At 48.8% G+C, this 14,570-nt stretch overlaps 1 protein-coding gene across 1 annotated transcript; it reads right to left on the bottom strand.

Annotated features, from left to right (window-relative positions):
* Window positions 1-697: 697 nt before the first annotated feature.
* LOC133122595 (filensin) lies at window positions 698-14,288 on the bottom strand. Its single transcript, XM_061232644.1, is given in 12 exon segments — window positions 698-1,459; window positions 1,595-2,077; window positions 2,933-2,963; window positions 2,966-2,995; window positions 2,998-3,028; window positions 5,113-5,333; window positions 7,318-7,431; window positions 8,842-8,934; window positions 10,373-10,468; window positions 11,793-11,853; window positions 13,622-13,968; window positions 14,262-14,288. Coding segments are annotated over 12 exon segments (2,052 nt in total). The 3' UTR covers window positions 698-941.
* Window positions 14,289-14,570: the final 282 nt, after the last annotated feature.

Genomic DNA, 14,570 nt, shown 5'->3' with positions numbered 1-14,570 from the left:
TAATGCTTGTGTATTTAAAGGTTTTTTTATTTTATTTAGATTTTACGTCATCATGTACCAGTGGACCTGTATGTCGATCTTGTCTGACAATTTTCCGTTCCCCTCATCTGATGTGTCAAATGGACAACCCCGCCATTGAAAAAGATCGGTTTGCGTACGTTGTATCGCAGAGGCTGGTGCTGCTCCAACTTCCCTTTCAGCTTGCCTTTAAGTCACTGATTGGTTAAATACTCCACATAGCTTGTTCTTAGAGCCTTAATTGGCTGCTGATTGAAATGAGCTCACAGTACTGGATGATTGCGAATAGGTTAGCGTAGACGGGCAGAATACAAGGTCTTTGTCCATATTGCTTTTCTCGTGTTCACTAATATACTAATATATAAATAATAAAAAACATAATAATATATGTATGTGTAAGGGTGTAATGATGTCCCTCCATATCTCAGGTAAGGTCATCGCTGTTGACGGCTGAAGTCTTAATTAAAATCTTTGTATACATCGCAACATTACAGTTTTGAAGAAGAAACTTGGATTTTTCAGCATGACTTTTCATTCTCGGCTGCACCGTGCCACGCAAACATAACATTTTACGATTAAAACAAACACACTGGACATAAAACATTTGAAAGCTAACTTTTATTAAAGCAAGCATCACACAGCATTGGCATCCAATTGAGCAAACGATAACTGGATACACTGTTTGTGTGCAGAACTGAAAACTTCTCACACAGACTCTATTTTGGTTTTGAATTAGATTATTTCAATTGCATCATCATAATCGTGTTGGTTTTGACACTCCCGGGTTTTCAGACGTTAAAGGCGAAGTGTGTCAACAGTATGAGAGTCAGCAACGCGAGCAGGATCTGGAGCGGGAAGCTAGTCTGGGTGTGAGTGGAACGGCGGGCGGTGGTCGGGGGGCAGAGAGGATCGTGGGAAGCGCGTCAGGCGGGGCGGTCTCCCTGCTTCTTCTTGCTGGTCTTCTCGATCACGGTCTCCACGATGGTGGCCGTCTCCTCGTAGCCACGCACCCTGCTGTCGGCCGAGATCTTCTCGATGGACTCCACCATCTCCACCTTCTCGTAGCTCATGGAGTCCACGGGCAGCTGGGACCGGGGGGCCGGCATGGGGGGCGGAGACCGGCGTCTTTCGGCGGGCTTGTCCTTGTAGCCCTGCCCCCCGGAGGGCAGGCTGGGGCCGGGGGCGGGGCCGGGGGCAGGGCAGGGGCCGGGGTCCCGGGATTTGGGCTGTGGGTCCCCTCCCTCTCCCCCTCTCTGACTGCCCTTCCCTCCTCTCTCCCCCTCCCTCCCTTCCTTTCCCCGCTCTCCCTCTCTCTCTCCCTCTCCCTCTCCCTCTCTGCCGTCTGCCTTCCTGCCCCCCCGCTCGTCATCCCTCGGGGGCACCGGGGGCAGCAGGCGCATGGGGGTGGGGGCGGGGGCGGGACCGGGGGCGGGGGCGGGGGCGGGGGCGGGGCTGGGGGCAGGGGCGGGGGCGGGGCCAGGGGCGGGGCCAGGGCCGGGGGCGGGGCCCACGGGGGCGGGGCGGGGCTTGTCGCCGCCGTACCCGTCGTAGGGGTCGTAGGGCCCGTAGGGGTCGTAGGGGCCGTAGGGGTCGTAGGGGCCGTAGGGCTGGTCGCAGATGGTGACGTAGACGTGGCCCCCGGAGGGGCTGGAGCTCTGGAAGCAGGGGTGCAGGACGCTGGCCTCCCCGCTCACCAGCACGTAGCGGCCCTGCGTGTAGAAGTCGGCGATGGGCTCGGGCCGGCGGTACCGGCGCATGCGGTCGCGCACCATGCTGCACAGCGTGTCGAACGCCTTGCTCAGCTGGCTGCCGTCGGGCACGTCCTCGCGCCCCGCGTCCTGGAAGTGCAGCGGCTGCTCCGCCCGCCGCACCGGCTCCTCCCGCACCTCCCCGCCGCCGCCCCGCGCCTCCTCCTGCTCCTCCTCCTCCTGCTGCGCCTCCTCCTGCCCGCTGTCCACCATGTCCCGCGGAGACAGCTCCTTCCTCTTCAGCCCCTTCTTGGCCAGGACCTTCTGCCGCGGCTTGATGCTGGTGATGCCCTGCATGGCTTGGGTGAGGTCTGCAGGGGGCGCACAAGGACAGCGTCCGCACTCTGTCACTCACACCTCTCAGGTTACAGTCAGGCTAGAAACATCTATCTATCTGTCTGTCTGTCTGTTTGACTGTCCTGTGACTGTCTGTGTCTGTCTGTCTGTCTGTGTCTATCTATATGTCTGTCTGCCTGCCTGTCTGTGTCTATCTATCTGTCTGTTTGACTGTCTGTCTGTCTGTCTGTCTGTCTGTCTGCCTGCCTGCCTGTCTGCCTGTCTGTCTGTCTGTCTGTCTGTCTGACTGTCTGACTGTCTGTGTCTGTCTATATGTCTGTCTGGCTGTCTGTTGTGTGTGTGCAGGTTCAAGACAAGAGTGTGTGCGTGTGTGCATGTGTGCATGTGGATATGTGTGTGCATGTGCATTTGCATATGCATGTGTCTGCATGGAGTGTGTGTGCAGGTATATGTGTGTTTTCGTGTGTGCGCGCACATATATGTATGTGTACGTGAGCGTGTATGTTTGTGTGTGGGTATGAACTACAGTATACTGACACAGCGATTAAATCCGTGGATTTTGAACCCCAGCCTCTGACTTGATGAAAGATTTGTTAGACAAACCCGTTACCACCAGTCAGCTAAAGGTGAAATCGCCCATTGCCAAGGGCAACAACACTATTTTGAATTTTGGGCCTCTCTGATTGGACCGATGGACAGGTTGCTGGACCATTGTGATTGGAGAGACCTGAGGTCTGGAGGTGTACCCCGTGACAGCTGACTCACCCCCCCCCCCCCCCCCTCCCCCCGAGACCTGTCGACACACTACACCTGTGAATCATGCCCACGCTAGCCCCCCCTAACTGCCCCCCCCCCCCCCACACTCTCACCTTTCCCCCGGCTGCTGGCGTGCGGGGGTCGGGGTTGTAGCGGTAACTGGTGGTGAACAGAAGTGGACCGGAGTGCCGATTATAGCCGAATTCAACCTGTCGATCAGAGAGAGGGAGAGAGAGAGAGAGAGAGGGGAGAGAGAGAGGGGGGGGGGGAGAGAGAGAGAGAGAGAGGGGGGGGAGAGAGAGAGAGAGGGGGGGGGAGAGAGAGAGAGGGGGGGGGAGAGAGAGAGGGAGAGAGAGGGGGGGGAGAGAGAGAGGGAGAGAGAGGGAGGGAGAGAGAGACAGTGTGAGTGTGTGAGAGTGTGTGAGAGAGAGGAGGAAGAGAGAGAGGGAGAGAGACAGAAAATGTGAGAGACAGGGAGAGAGAGTGAGAGAGGGAGAGAGACAGAGAGAAAGAGAGAGACAGAGAGGGAGTGTGAGAGAGAGGGAGAGAGAGAGGGAGTTACTGTACAACAAATCTCTTATCATCCGTTATTTTAAAAGGATCACTACCAACAAAGCCCTCGTGATGTTAAAACATTCCCCCCAAAATCAAATTTTCACACCTTCATTACCATTAACATTGTTAGCATTCTTAAACGATCCCACACATGGACATCAGTTACCTTTCTATGAACAAATCTTTTCAATAAGGAAATACTGCCACCTTGTGGTAGACTTTTTTAATGGATATTGTCCTCTGACAATCTGGGCCCAGTTCTACAAAGCAGGATGACTGAGCCAGCTGGATAACTGCACTGAGTAAAACCCACAAAGCAGGATTACTGAGTTAGCTGGATAACTGCACTGAGTAAAACCCACAAAGCAGCATTACTGAGTTAGCTGGATAACTGCGCTGAGTAAAACCCACAAAGCAGGATTACTGAGTGAGCTGGATAACTGCACTGAGTAAACCCCACAAAGCAGGATTACTGAGTTAGCTGGATAACTGCACTGAGTAAACCCCACAAAGCAGGATTACTGAGTTAGCTGGATAACTGCACTGAGTAAAACCCACAAAGCAGGATTACTGAGTTAGTTGGATAACTGCACTGAGTAAAACCCACAAAGCAGGATTACTGAGTTAGCTGGATAACAGATTAAAACCCGGAACCATCCCATATCTGGAAAATGGACTGTAAAAAGAGCTGTTCTGGGTTTTCCTCAGTGCAGTTATCTAGCTAGCTCAGCAATCCTGCTTCATGATACAGACCCCAGATGTGCCAGGAGCAGCAACATTAACTCTAAAACAGATCAAATAAAATACTGCGAGCTCAAAAAAACAGGCTGAGGACCAGCTTTTCTCTGCATTCTCACACGAAAACACATCTCCATGTGCATTCAGCTCTTTACCTGCAATCCAGATTTTCAGACCTCTTGTGAACCATTTCATGAATCATTTCAATCGGAGTGAGAAGCTAAACTGGCCAAATCAAAATGAGTTTTAAACCGAATTGCGTGCTTGACTGGAGTGTGGAAGGGTAGACAACGTGTGGGAGTATCCTCCATATTGTACATGGTGCCATTATGTAACCCCGTCTTTGGCAGCACAAGTGCCTCTATCTGTCATGCCAATAAAGCACTTCAGAGAGCAAGAGAGAGAGACAGAGAGAAAGAGAGAGAGAGACAGAGGAGAGACTGTGTGAAAGAGAGTTGGCCCAGGTGTAGTGTACCTGTGGCCCAGGAGTGGTGTACCTGTTGGCCCAGGTGTGGTGTACCTGTTGGCCCAGGTGTGGCGTACCTGTTGGCCCAGGCGTGGCGTACCTGTGGCCCAGGTGTAGTGTACCTGTTGACCCAGGCGTGGTGTACCTGTTGGTCCAGGTGTGGTGTACCTGTTGGCCCAGGTGTGGCGTACCTGTTGGCCCAGGTGTGGTGTACCTGTCGGCCCAGGTGTGGTGTACCTGTTGGCCCAGGTGTGGCGTACCTGTTGGCCCAGGCGTGGCGTACCTGTTGGTCCAGGTGTGGTGTACCTGTTGGCCCAGGTGTGGTGTACCTGTTGGCCCAGGTGTAGTGTACCTGTGGCCCAGGTGTGGTGTACCTGTGGCCCAGGTGTAGTGTACCTGTTGGCCCAGGTGTGGTGTACCTGTCGGCCCAGGTGTAGTGTACCTGTTGGCCCAGGTGTGGTGTACCTGTCGGCCCAGGTGTGGTGTACCTGTTGGCCCAGGCGTGGCGTACCTGTTGGCCCAGGCGTGGCGTACCTGTTGTCCTCGTTCTCGATGATCCTCTGGTGGCGGTCCAGCTCGTTCTCCAGGGAGATCTGGTACAGCGCCAGGCGCCGGCACTCGCTGGTGTACTTGTCCAGAGAGTGCTCTGCCTCCTCCATCTCGCGCCGCAGAGACTCAATCTGCTCGTTATACTGCTGCAGCTCATCATCATAACCGTCCTGCGTGCCCTTAATCACCTGCTCCAGAGACGCCGTCTGAGAGAGGGGGGGGGGGGAAGGAGGGGGAGAGGAGGGGGGGAGGAGGGGGAGAGGAGGGGGGGAGAGAGGGGGGGAGAGAGAGAGGGGGAGAGAGGGGGGGAGAGGGGGGGAGGGGGGGGAGAGGAGGGGGAGAGGGAGGGGGGGGAGAGAGGGGGGGAGAGGAGGGGGAGAGAGAGAGGAGAGAGAGGGGGAGAGAGGGGGGGGAGGGGGGAGAGAGGGGGGGAGAGGAGGGGGAGGGGGAGAGAGGGAGAGAGAGGGGGAGAGGAGGGGGAGAGGGAGAGGGGGGGAGAGGGAGGGGGAGAGGGAGAGGGGGAGAGAGGGGGAGAGGAGGGGGAGGGGGAGAGAGGGAGAGGGGGAGAGAGAGGGAGAGAGAGAGGAGGGAGAGAGGGGGAGAGGGTGAGGGAAAGAGAGAGGAGAGAGAAAGAAAATTTGAAAGAAAGAAAGAGAGGGAGAATGAGAGAGTGAGAGGCAAAGAGAGAGATAGAGAGGGGGGTCTACAGCGATTTACATTTACAGTACATCATCTTTTTCAACAAAGGTGTTCATTCATTTTCTGAAGAAAACTCTGTCCTTGTTCCTCCGGATGGTGCCTGTGTGCAGCACAGGGCAGAGAGTGGCCCAGAGAGTCCCCTAAGGACCCCCAGGGTCACTACTGCGTGGAGAAATCTCACGTAACGTGTTAAAGAACAGGACACTTCAGCTGTCTCTCTCAAAGGCCACTCCATTAGCTTTCCTCTCCAGGAAGCAGAGTGCCGAACGGACCTCCGCGGGACACAGCTGCTCTCTACTCTCCCGAGACCCTTTCATCCTCAAAGGAGGACATTAACTGTTGGCTTCCCTGAGCTCTATACAGTATTTCTCTTGACATAAGGGACTTTCAATTAAAATTTAATGAAATATATATATATATTTTTTTTAATGTTCACTGCAACATGTTATCATCATCCAAGACACTTGCATTTTTACATTACATTACATTAATGGCATTTGGCAGACGCTCTTATCCGTACAACAAAGTGCAAAGTGCATACCCATAACCAGGGATAAGTTCGCTGAAAGACCCTAGAGGGAAGTACAATTTCAACTGCTACCTGTACAACAAAGATAAGATTGTTTTTTTAAACGAACAAATAAACAAACAACAAAGCAAAAGTGACCAAACTTACTGCTTACCTAGCCAACTAATTTCTGTCCAAAACTAGTCAGTAGTGCTCAAAAGTAGTCCAATACGGGCAGGACTGTTCACAATCTACTTTGCTTTCCCAGCGAACAGCCAACAACTGAACTCAACTGAACTCCCTCACTCCCACTTTCTGCTGGAGGACTGCTGTGGTGTTGATTCGGCACAACGCCGCTGTAGCCAACTGCTGTGTCAACGGTACGCCACTAGACGGCGCTATAGGCCTGTGTAAGCTGTTCCAAAGCTGAGAAAATATGAGACGGGCTCTTGGTACATCGCAATTATACTGGCGGTTGACGGCCTACAAATATATTGTGACATTTAGCTCATAGAAATCATATTAAATCATACTGTTTAAATACATTTTTGGGACATCTATGTGTTAGTAATTTCCAAAAGGTCTACATATTTAAAATACATTGCAGTTCATTCTGGTGGGTCAGGCTTACATGCTATTGACTTTTGAAGTTTATGGACAATGTGACCAGAATGTACAAGCTGGCCCAACGGAAAATGGAGAAAAGCCTCATTTGTGCAAACTTTGCACAAATCCAGTGAAGAAGAAATCAAGACGTCGCACGTAGGACGTGGATCCAGGGCACGGACACGGCGGGTATCGAGTCTCTGTTACAGTGACGATATGACAAAATACACAGCACATACGCTGTATAAAATATACGATAATAAATACAACTCTTGAGTCCTGTTGTTTCACGGCTGGGCGTATTTTTTTTTGCGAGCGTGCTGCCCTCTAGAGACGGGAGTGAGGCGTGGCACCGCCGCGTCGCCGTGGTAACCTACCTCAGTCTGCAGCCTGCTCTTCTGTGACTGGAGCTGACAGAGGGCGCTCTTGTTCTCCTCGAGCTGGGACTGCAGGGTGGGAACTCTGCGCTGGGCCAACAGCTTCTCCTGCTCCTGGAGAGGGGAGGTACAATCTAAACCAAACACCAGCACTGATCCTAACAGCATCTCCTGCTCCTGGGGAGAGGAGGAGGGGGGGTACAATCTAAACCGAACACCAGCACTGATCCTAACAGCATCTCCTGCTCCTGGAGAGGGGAGGAGGGGGGGTACAATCTAAACCAAACACCAGCACTGATCCTAACAGCTTACCTTTCTCTCAAATGGGCAAAATATAATAATAATAATCTGTTATATAGCCGATGCTTTTAATCTAAACCATCATGCAGTTGATTAGGCTAAGCAGGGGGAAATCCTCCCTGGAACAAATGTGGGGTTAAGGGCCTTACTCAAGGGCTCATCAGCTGTGTGGATCTTATGGTGGCTACACCAGGGCTTGAACCACCACCCTTCCAGGTCCCAGTCCTGTACTTGCGCACTAGGCTAGAGACTGCCAAGCACTGGGTTGCAGTGCGTGAAATTGTTATGACATTAACTCTCTGCAAATATACAGTAAATAACAGATAACCCCCACCTTACACCGTAATACAATATGGAACTTGATACAGTAAATAACAGATAACAAATGGCAAACGTGATAAAGAAACCATTCTGAATTTGTGAGCGGATATCGTATGCTTCCTCTGGTATCACTCCTTGTTCATTCACTTACTGTCCAGGGACAGAGAAAAATCCATAGTTTATGTCCTATACGGGCAGTGCAAATATCCTATAAACTGTAATTATGTGATTATTGAACAACTGACATTTCAAGCTCTCTACCAATTTACTGTATTCCTTTAAATCAGTTCAAACAAGAGTCGCACAGTCTTGTGCAAGACGTGTGCTCCAGTCACTGACGGAGATGTGACCTATAACTTTTACTGCACTTTATTTTACTACACATTTCTACTGTGTTGTGTGCGTTTTATGTGTTTACTGTGTAACCCGGCTGCCATTTTCAGCCAGGTCTATCCTTGGAAAAGAGATTTAGAATCTCCTCTGACCTCTGTCATTAACAATGCGTTTCTGCCCACAGAATTGCTGCTCACTGGATGTTTTTTTGTTTTGCTTTTCACACCACTCTCAGTAAACTCTAGAGACTATTGGGCGTGAAAATCCCAGGAGATCAGCAGTTCCAGAAATATTCAAACCAGCCCGTCTGGCACCAACAATCATTCCACGGTCGAAATCACTGAGATCATATTTTCCCCCATTCTGGTGGTTGATGTGAACATCAACTGAAGCTCCTGACCCGTATCTGCATGATTGTATGCATTGCACTGCTGCCACACGATTGGCTGATTAGATAATCGCATGAATAAGTAGGTGTAGAGTTGTTCTTAACACAGCGCTCAGTGAGTGAATGTGCATGCGTCTATAGTTGTTTTGTTACATGGTACAGGTCACGAGTCATGTTCTTACTTCCGATATTCCCACGGACACAGTTGGCAGGAGAGGAATACTCTGGTTGATCTTGTGCAGCACGTTAACGTAGGTCTGAATCTCCGCCAAATTCTGCAAAAGGCACAAAACAGAGCAGCACAAGCGACAATTAGAAGTCATTAAGGTAGAGCGGAGACGACGCCAGCGTCTTACACAAAGCAAATCATTTCTATTGACAGCCATTAGAACAACAAAAGGATGCAGCAAGCACGGAAAAATGCCCCACTGATTAGGCCGTGCGCAATCTACAGCTGTCAGACGTCGGGGAAAATATCGGCGTTTGTATAAGCTTTTCATCTTAATAACTGCACTTAGACCTCCATTCCGCGGTGCTCCTCAATAAATCATACCAAACGCCTGACATCGTTTCACTCGAATCAGCTGGCCTGCTGTCGACTTACAACATGGGTCGCGCGACATAAATTCCACGAACCAGTGAACCGTTTCAACTGATTAATAGATTCTGGACGAGTGCTGTGTGCAGGCAAGGCTACGATAAGATATGTTCTCCCGTGTGCCGCGGCAAGCCGTCCATCAATACGAGCGCGTGTTGCCGTGCAGTGCTGAGCTTTGCAGGTTGCGCGGCGATGTTCGGGTTACAATCGCTCGGCCTTTCTAATGCTGCGCGAGTTAGCCCGGATAATGCAGACGTTTCCAGAACTTTCCCTTTTATTGAAAAATGATTACTGCAGATGAGTCCAGCACACGAGCGTGAACTTCAGTTCGTCTGTCGTCTGGCTGCATTTAGTTACTTACTGTAGATTGGTTAGACAGCAGGGTTTTGTTACTGCCAATGTTTTGATCAATTTGCCAACCACATGTGCTTACTCTATCCCATAATTGTTTTCCCCCGTTAACATTTTAACACGATGCAGGTGTAATATATTGTCATTTGTCTCTCTCACTGTTGTCACTGAACTCAATCGATAATGCAGTAATTCAATAAACTGGGAAATGTAGCCTCGTTCTAAATGAATTATCTCTCATAGGGCACATTACAGAAAATTACACCATACTTTTTGGCCCTAAGATGTAAAGATGAGGCATTTATTATTCGTGGTATGCCTTGCTTTTAACATGGCCTAAGAGGGGGCACAAGTAATCCTTCAATTGCCATGGATGTGTCTATTCAGGAAAAATGAATAGGTTGCACATTTCTGAAGTTGCAATTCGGAACAAAATCCGCTGTACACTGTAGATCTCCAGGGGCTGTGTTTGAGAACCATCATCGTAGTTATAGCACTTATGTATACTTTTCTGTTTTATTATTGCTAGCATTAGGCTATATGTGCCATTATATTTGTTTTATTGGTGTTTTTGTTTGCTTGTTGTCAACAGATTCATCTACAGGGTCCAAGTTCTTATCTATGCGGTCAGTTCGAGGAATTGTACTTTTCAGCGCACTTGTCCCTGGTTATGCACTTTGTTGAATGCCGCTCAGGATAATGGCGTCTGCCAAATGCTTGTAATATTATTTAGCCACAGAGTCGACGCTTTCAAATTTTCGTACCTTCTTGTGCCGATCCTTGGTGGAGTTGATGTCATCCTGCAGAAACTGCGACAGAATCTGAAACTCCAGGTTTCTCAGCAGAGTGCCGTCAGCTTCCTGAAACACAAAACATCAAAACGACTGCTCGTATCACCGCCGTAAGAATCTCAACCGCCATTTTCCTCTATCCATACCACTGGCGTTAAACCCTCAACCGCCATTTCCCGCTGTTCACAACGATGACGTAAACATCTCAAATGAACATTTCACACTATTCATACAGTTGACCTAAATCCCTCAACCCCCATTGATCGCTGTTCACATCGTAGATGTAAAACTCTCATCCACGATTTCACACTATTCATATCTGTGATTGAAAGACCACAAACGCTTTTTCCTGCTGTTTATCAGAGACTATAGTAAAGGCTTGCATGGGTTGTATTCTCTGGCAGTAGGCGCACTGAATAATGCAGCAGCCTAGGCTATTGAGCTTATGAATGCAAAAGAATAGGAAGATACATTCTGTACATTGACACATACCCGGTGGATTTTGTATATCTATAACTACAATTATTCTGTGCTGGAACTTGCCTGTCAAAGGGAGGCATTGTATAACAGTGTAAGGTTCGGAAATGAATCCCTCATGAATCATATGTTTCCAGGTATTTGTAGCCTATTTCTATTGTGCATACGCTCAGTGACCACTTTATTAGGGAGACCTGTACACCAGCTTGTTAATGCAACGATCTAATCAGCCAATGATGTGGCAGCGACTCAAAGCATAAAATCGTGCAGACATGATGGTTCAGAATGGGGACGAAATGTGATCTAAGTGACTTTGACCGTGGAATGATTGTTGGTGCCAGACAGGGTGTGGGATTTTCACGCACAACAGTCTCTCAGGGTTCTCAGAGGATGCAGAGGATTTTCAGAGGTGCGAAAAGCAACAAACATCCAGTGAGTGGCAGCTCTGCGGGCAAAAAAAAAGCCCTGCTAATGAGAGAGGTCAGAGGAGAAGGGCCAGACTGGTTCGAGCTGACAGGAAGGCGACAGTTAGCTCAACGATGTGTTACAGCCATGGCATGCAGAAGAGCATCTCTGAACGCACAGCACATCAAACATTGACGTGAGTGGGCCGCAGCAGCGGAACACTAATAAGTCCAATACCAAAGAAAGAGGTCACTGACTGTATATTTATAGTTTTAATAATATGGATTTAAACTGTTGTGCCTTTAACATGGTTTCTGGAGAGCCTCGGGGTCTGCTAGTTTTTGTTTTCACAGTAAAATCAGCAACTGGTTCACACCCAAGAAAGATATACGCAGAACATTGCAATTTTCAGAAAACGGCAACGACGTGAAGAGTTGGGGATGTTTGTATTCTATTTATGTGTATTACGGTTTATTGCATTTCCATAAGCGTATGCAGATTGCAGCCCTACCTTATTCAGCTGTTCAAGCGTGCCTCTGAGGCCTTCTTGGTACTCACACTCGTTTCTGTACCTGGGGAGAGGAGAGTGGAGGGGAGAGGAGAGGAGTGAACAGCGGGAGAGATGGGGAGGAGGAGAGAGAAGAGGAGGGGGGAGGAGAGAGGGAGAGAGGAGACAAGATGGGGAGAGGAGAGAGCAGAGGAGGAGGAGGAGAGAGGCGGAGAGGAGGAGGGAGAGGGGGGAAGAGGACAGGAGAGGAGGAGAAGAGGAGGGGAGAGAGAGGAGAAGAGAGAGAGGGGATGAGGGAAGAGGAGAGGGCCATAAAACAAGTTTTACAACCTCACCAGGCCTCAAACACACAGGCCACAGCTTTAAAGCGGTCCGGATAGGATGGGACAGATGCAGCATCTTTAAAGAGCTCCGGATAGGCTAAGCACAGAAGAAGCATCTGTCCTGGGGTGTTTGGGGGGAAAAACACATTTAACCCGGAGGCTGTAGAATAGCCCACAATGCCTTGCTCAGCTACAGAACATGACCGACAAGGCCAGGGTGTTATTCATCATGAGATCTATGTTCATAGAGCACAGTAGCCATGTAGCTGACTCCACATCTGTAGGTTATTTACAAGAGGCCTGTCTAGCAGGTTGTTTTTTCAGCCTCCTGCTTTGGTTTTCTCATTACGTCACATAAAATATCACCATTTTTGTTCCTCAAGGATGTACTTAGGCTGCTACCTACTGTCAGTGATGAGGTAGAGTTTGTACAATCCATGCGCAATAATGAGTAATTAGTAATAATTAATAATAGTAATAATAATAAGCTTTGCATATAACTCTCAAACTCTGTCCGAGCTGCCTGGCTCACTCTTTCAGTAACTTGTCCTCTTCAGTTTGTCATCAGTAACATTTATATCGACAGCAACGTTAAATGAAAATTTTATGATAAAACTTTTTATTTTTTTATATTTATATATATAAATATACATATATATATATATATATATATATATATATATATTTTTTTTTTTTTAGTCTCTTCACAGAGAAGTCTCACCCTTTCAGATTCCCAGGTGGTTAAAGGTTCCTTGGACTAAGTGAAGGGTAGCATATTTCATATTCCATGCATTTGAAATACGTATTTGCACAAACACATTTCATGTGTGATACAGGTTGCCACCTCTATTTTTGAACAATTTACAGCTGCGAAACACCCGGCCCCTCCACCATTTTAGTCGATGTTATGAACATTTTACAGGAGGCGCCCTAGATTTCAATATATATTTGGTTGGTGTTTGACATTTCCAAACATTCACGTTGAAATGAAATGTTTTGAGAATTATTTTCTATTTGGTGAAATAAAGAATAAAGTAACATTACGTAAGAGAGCGCTGAGGGAGGCTTTCTGGGATTACGTGGCGAGACAGCCAAAATCTGTCTTAGGTCATTGACCACTTTTTTTGTGAAAAAATAAAATAACTACGGTTTAAACTTTCAATATAAGTATAAAATATATTTTTGGGTTTCTGCGGTGTCTTTGGTGTGAAGCACATTTTCGTGTATTAATGTATTTGTACATCAATTAATTCACGTTAACAACTGCATTAGTTAATGCCCTTATTGCAAAGTGTGACCCAGTTTTTCAGCAGGTATGTGGTATGAAACAGGTGTTTGTGTATTTTGACAAATCTTGAGATGAGTCAAACTGTCTTACCTCTATACCTCTGCCTCTATTTTAAATAGATTTTAACTTTCAATATAAGAGTAAAATACGTGTTATTTACCGGTTTTTGCCAATACTGTGTGAGGTACGAAACAGGCGTTTCGTGTGTCTCTCGCGCTCACCTGCTGTTGAACTCGTCGAGATTGCGCTGGGCGTCGGTGAGCTCGCGCTGCAGCTTGGCGCGGTCGGTCAGCAGCTCGCGAACGCGCTGGCGGTTCAGGCCGATCTGCTCCACGAAGGCGTCCTCCGCGGCGGACACCTCCTCCATGCGCTGCAGCGTCTCGAGCTGCTTCCGGAACACGCCGTTGCGCTGCTCCAGGACGCGCGCGCGGTTGATGTAGCGGGCGAAGCGCTCGTTCAGCTCCTGCAGGCTCTCCCAGCCCTGCGCGCCCGTCGACCCCGGGGTGTAGTCGTCGGGGGAGGGCGGCTCCTCGAACTCGTCGGAGCGCTCATACTTCTCCTTCCGCACCTGTTACGGCGGTTAAAGTAATTGAAACCGTTAGCGTAATAAAACGGTTAATGACAGAATTATAACTTTGCCCTCTTCAATGTAATAACCGCCGGGTAAATGTAATTAACTACGAGTTAATGTAACAAGAAAATCTTGGAACGGTTAACGTAATAACTTTTGCCGCTTAATGTAATAACTTATTACATTAACCGGCAGTTATTATATTAAAGAGGACAAAGTTATTACATTAACCGTTATTATTACATTAACCGTTTTTTTTTTTTTTTTTTAATGAAGCATTGTTCCAGCACCTCGTGCCGGTAGCTGGTCTTGAACATCCTGGCCGGCTGGGTTTCTGTCCCCACTGCCCTGCGGAACGGCGGATCCCCCTTCTTTAGGGCTGTCAGCGGTGGAAACGCAGGCTGATGACGAGGACCCTCCGTAGCCTCGTTCCAGACTGAACGCCCCGGCCGCCAGGAATTTCTGAAAAACAAAGGATAATCGCTCGGTCATGCCACAAACACCCCCCCCCACCTACCCCAACGCCCCCCCATAGAAGGGCCTCACCCATTGTGGAGCTGGCTGTTGACTGGCCAAAAAAAGCCTCGACTAGAATGAGC

This window comes from Conger conger, chromosome 2 (genome assembly GCF_963514075.1).
Source record: "Conger conger chromosome 2, fConCon1.1, whole genome shotgun sequence".
NCBI lineage: Eukaryota > Metazoa > Chordata > Actinopteri > Anguilliformes > Congridae > Conger > Conger conger.
The sequence above is the reverse complement of the archived record's forward strand: the minus strand, read 5'-3'. Positions and strand labels throughout refer to the sequence as shown.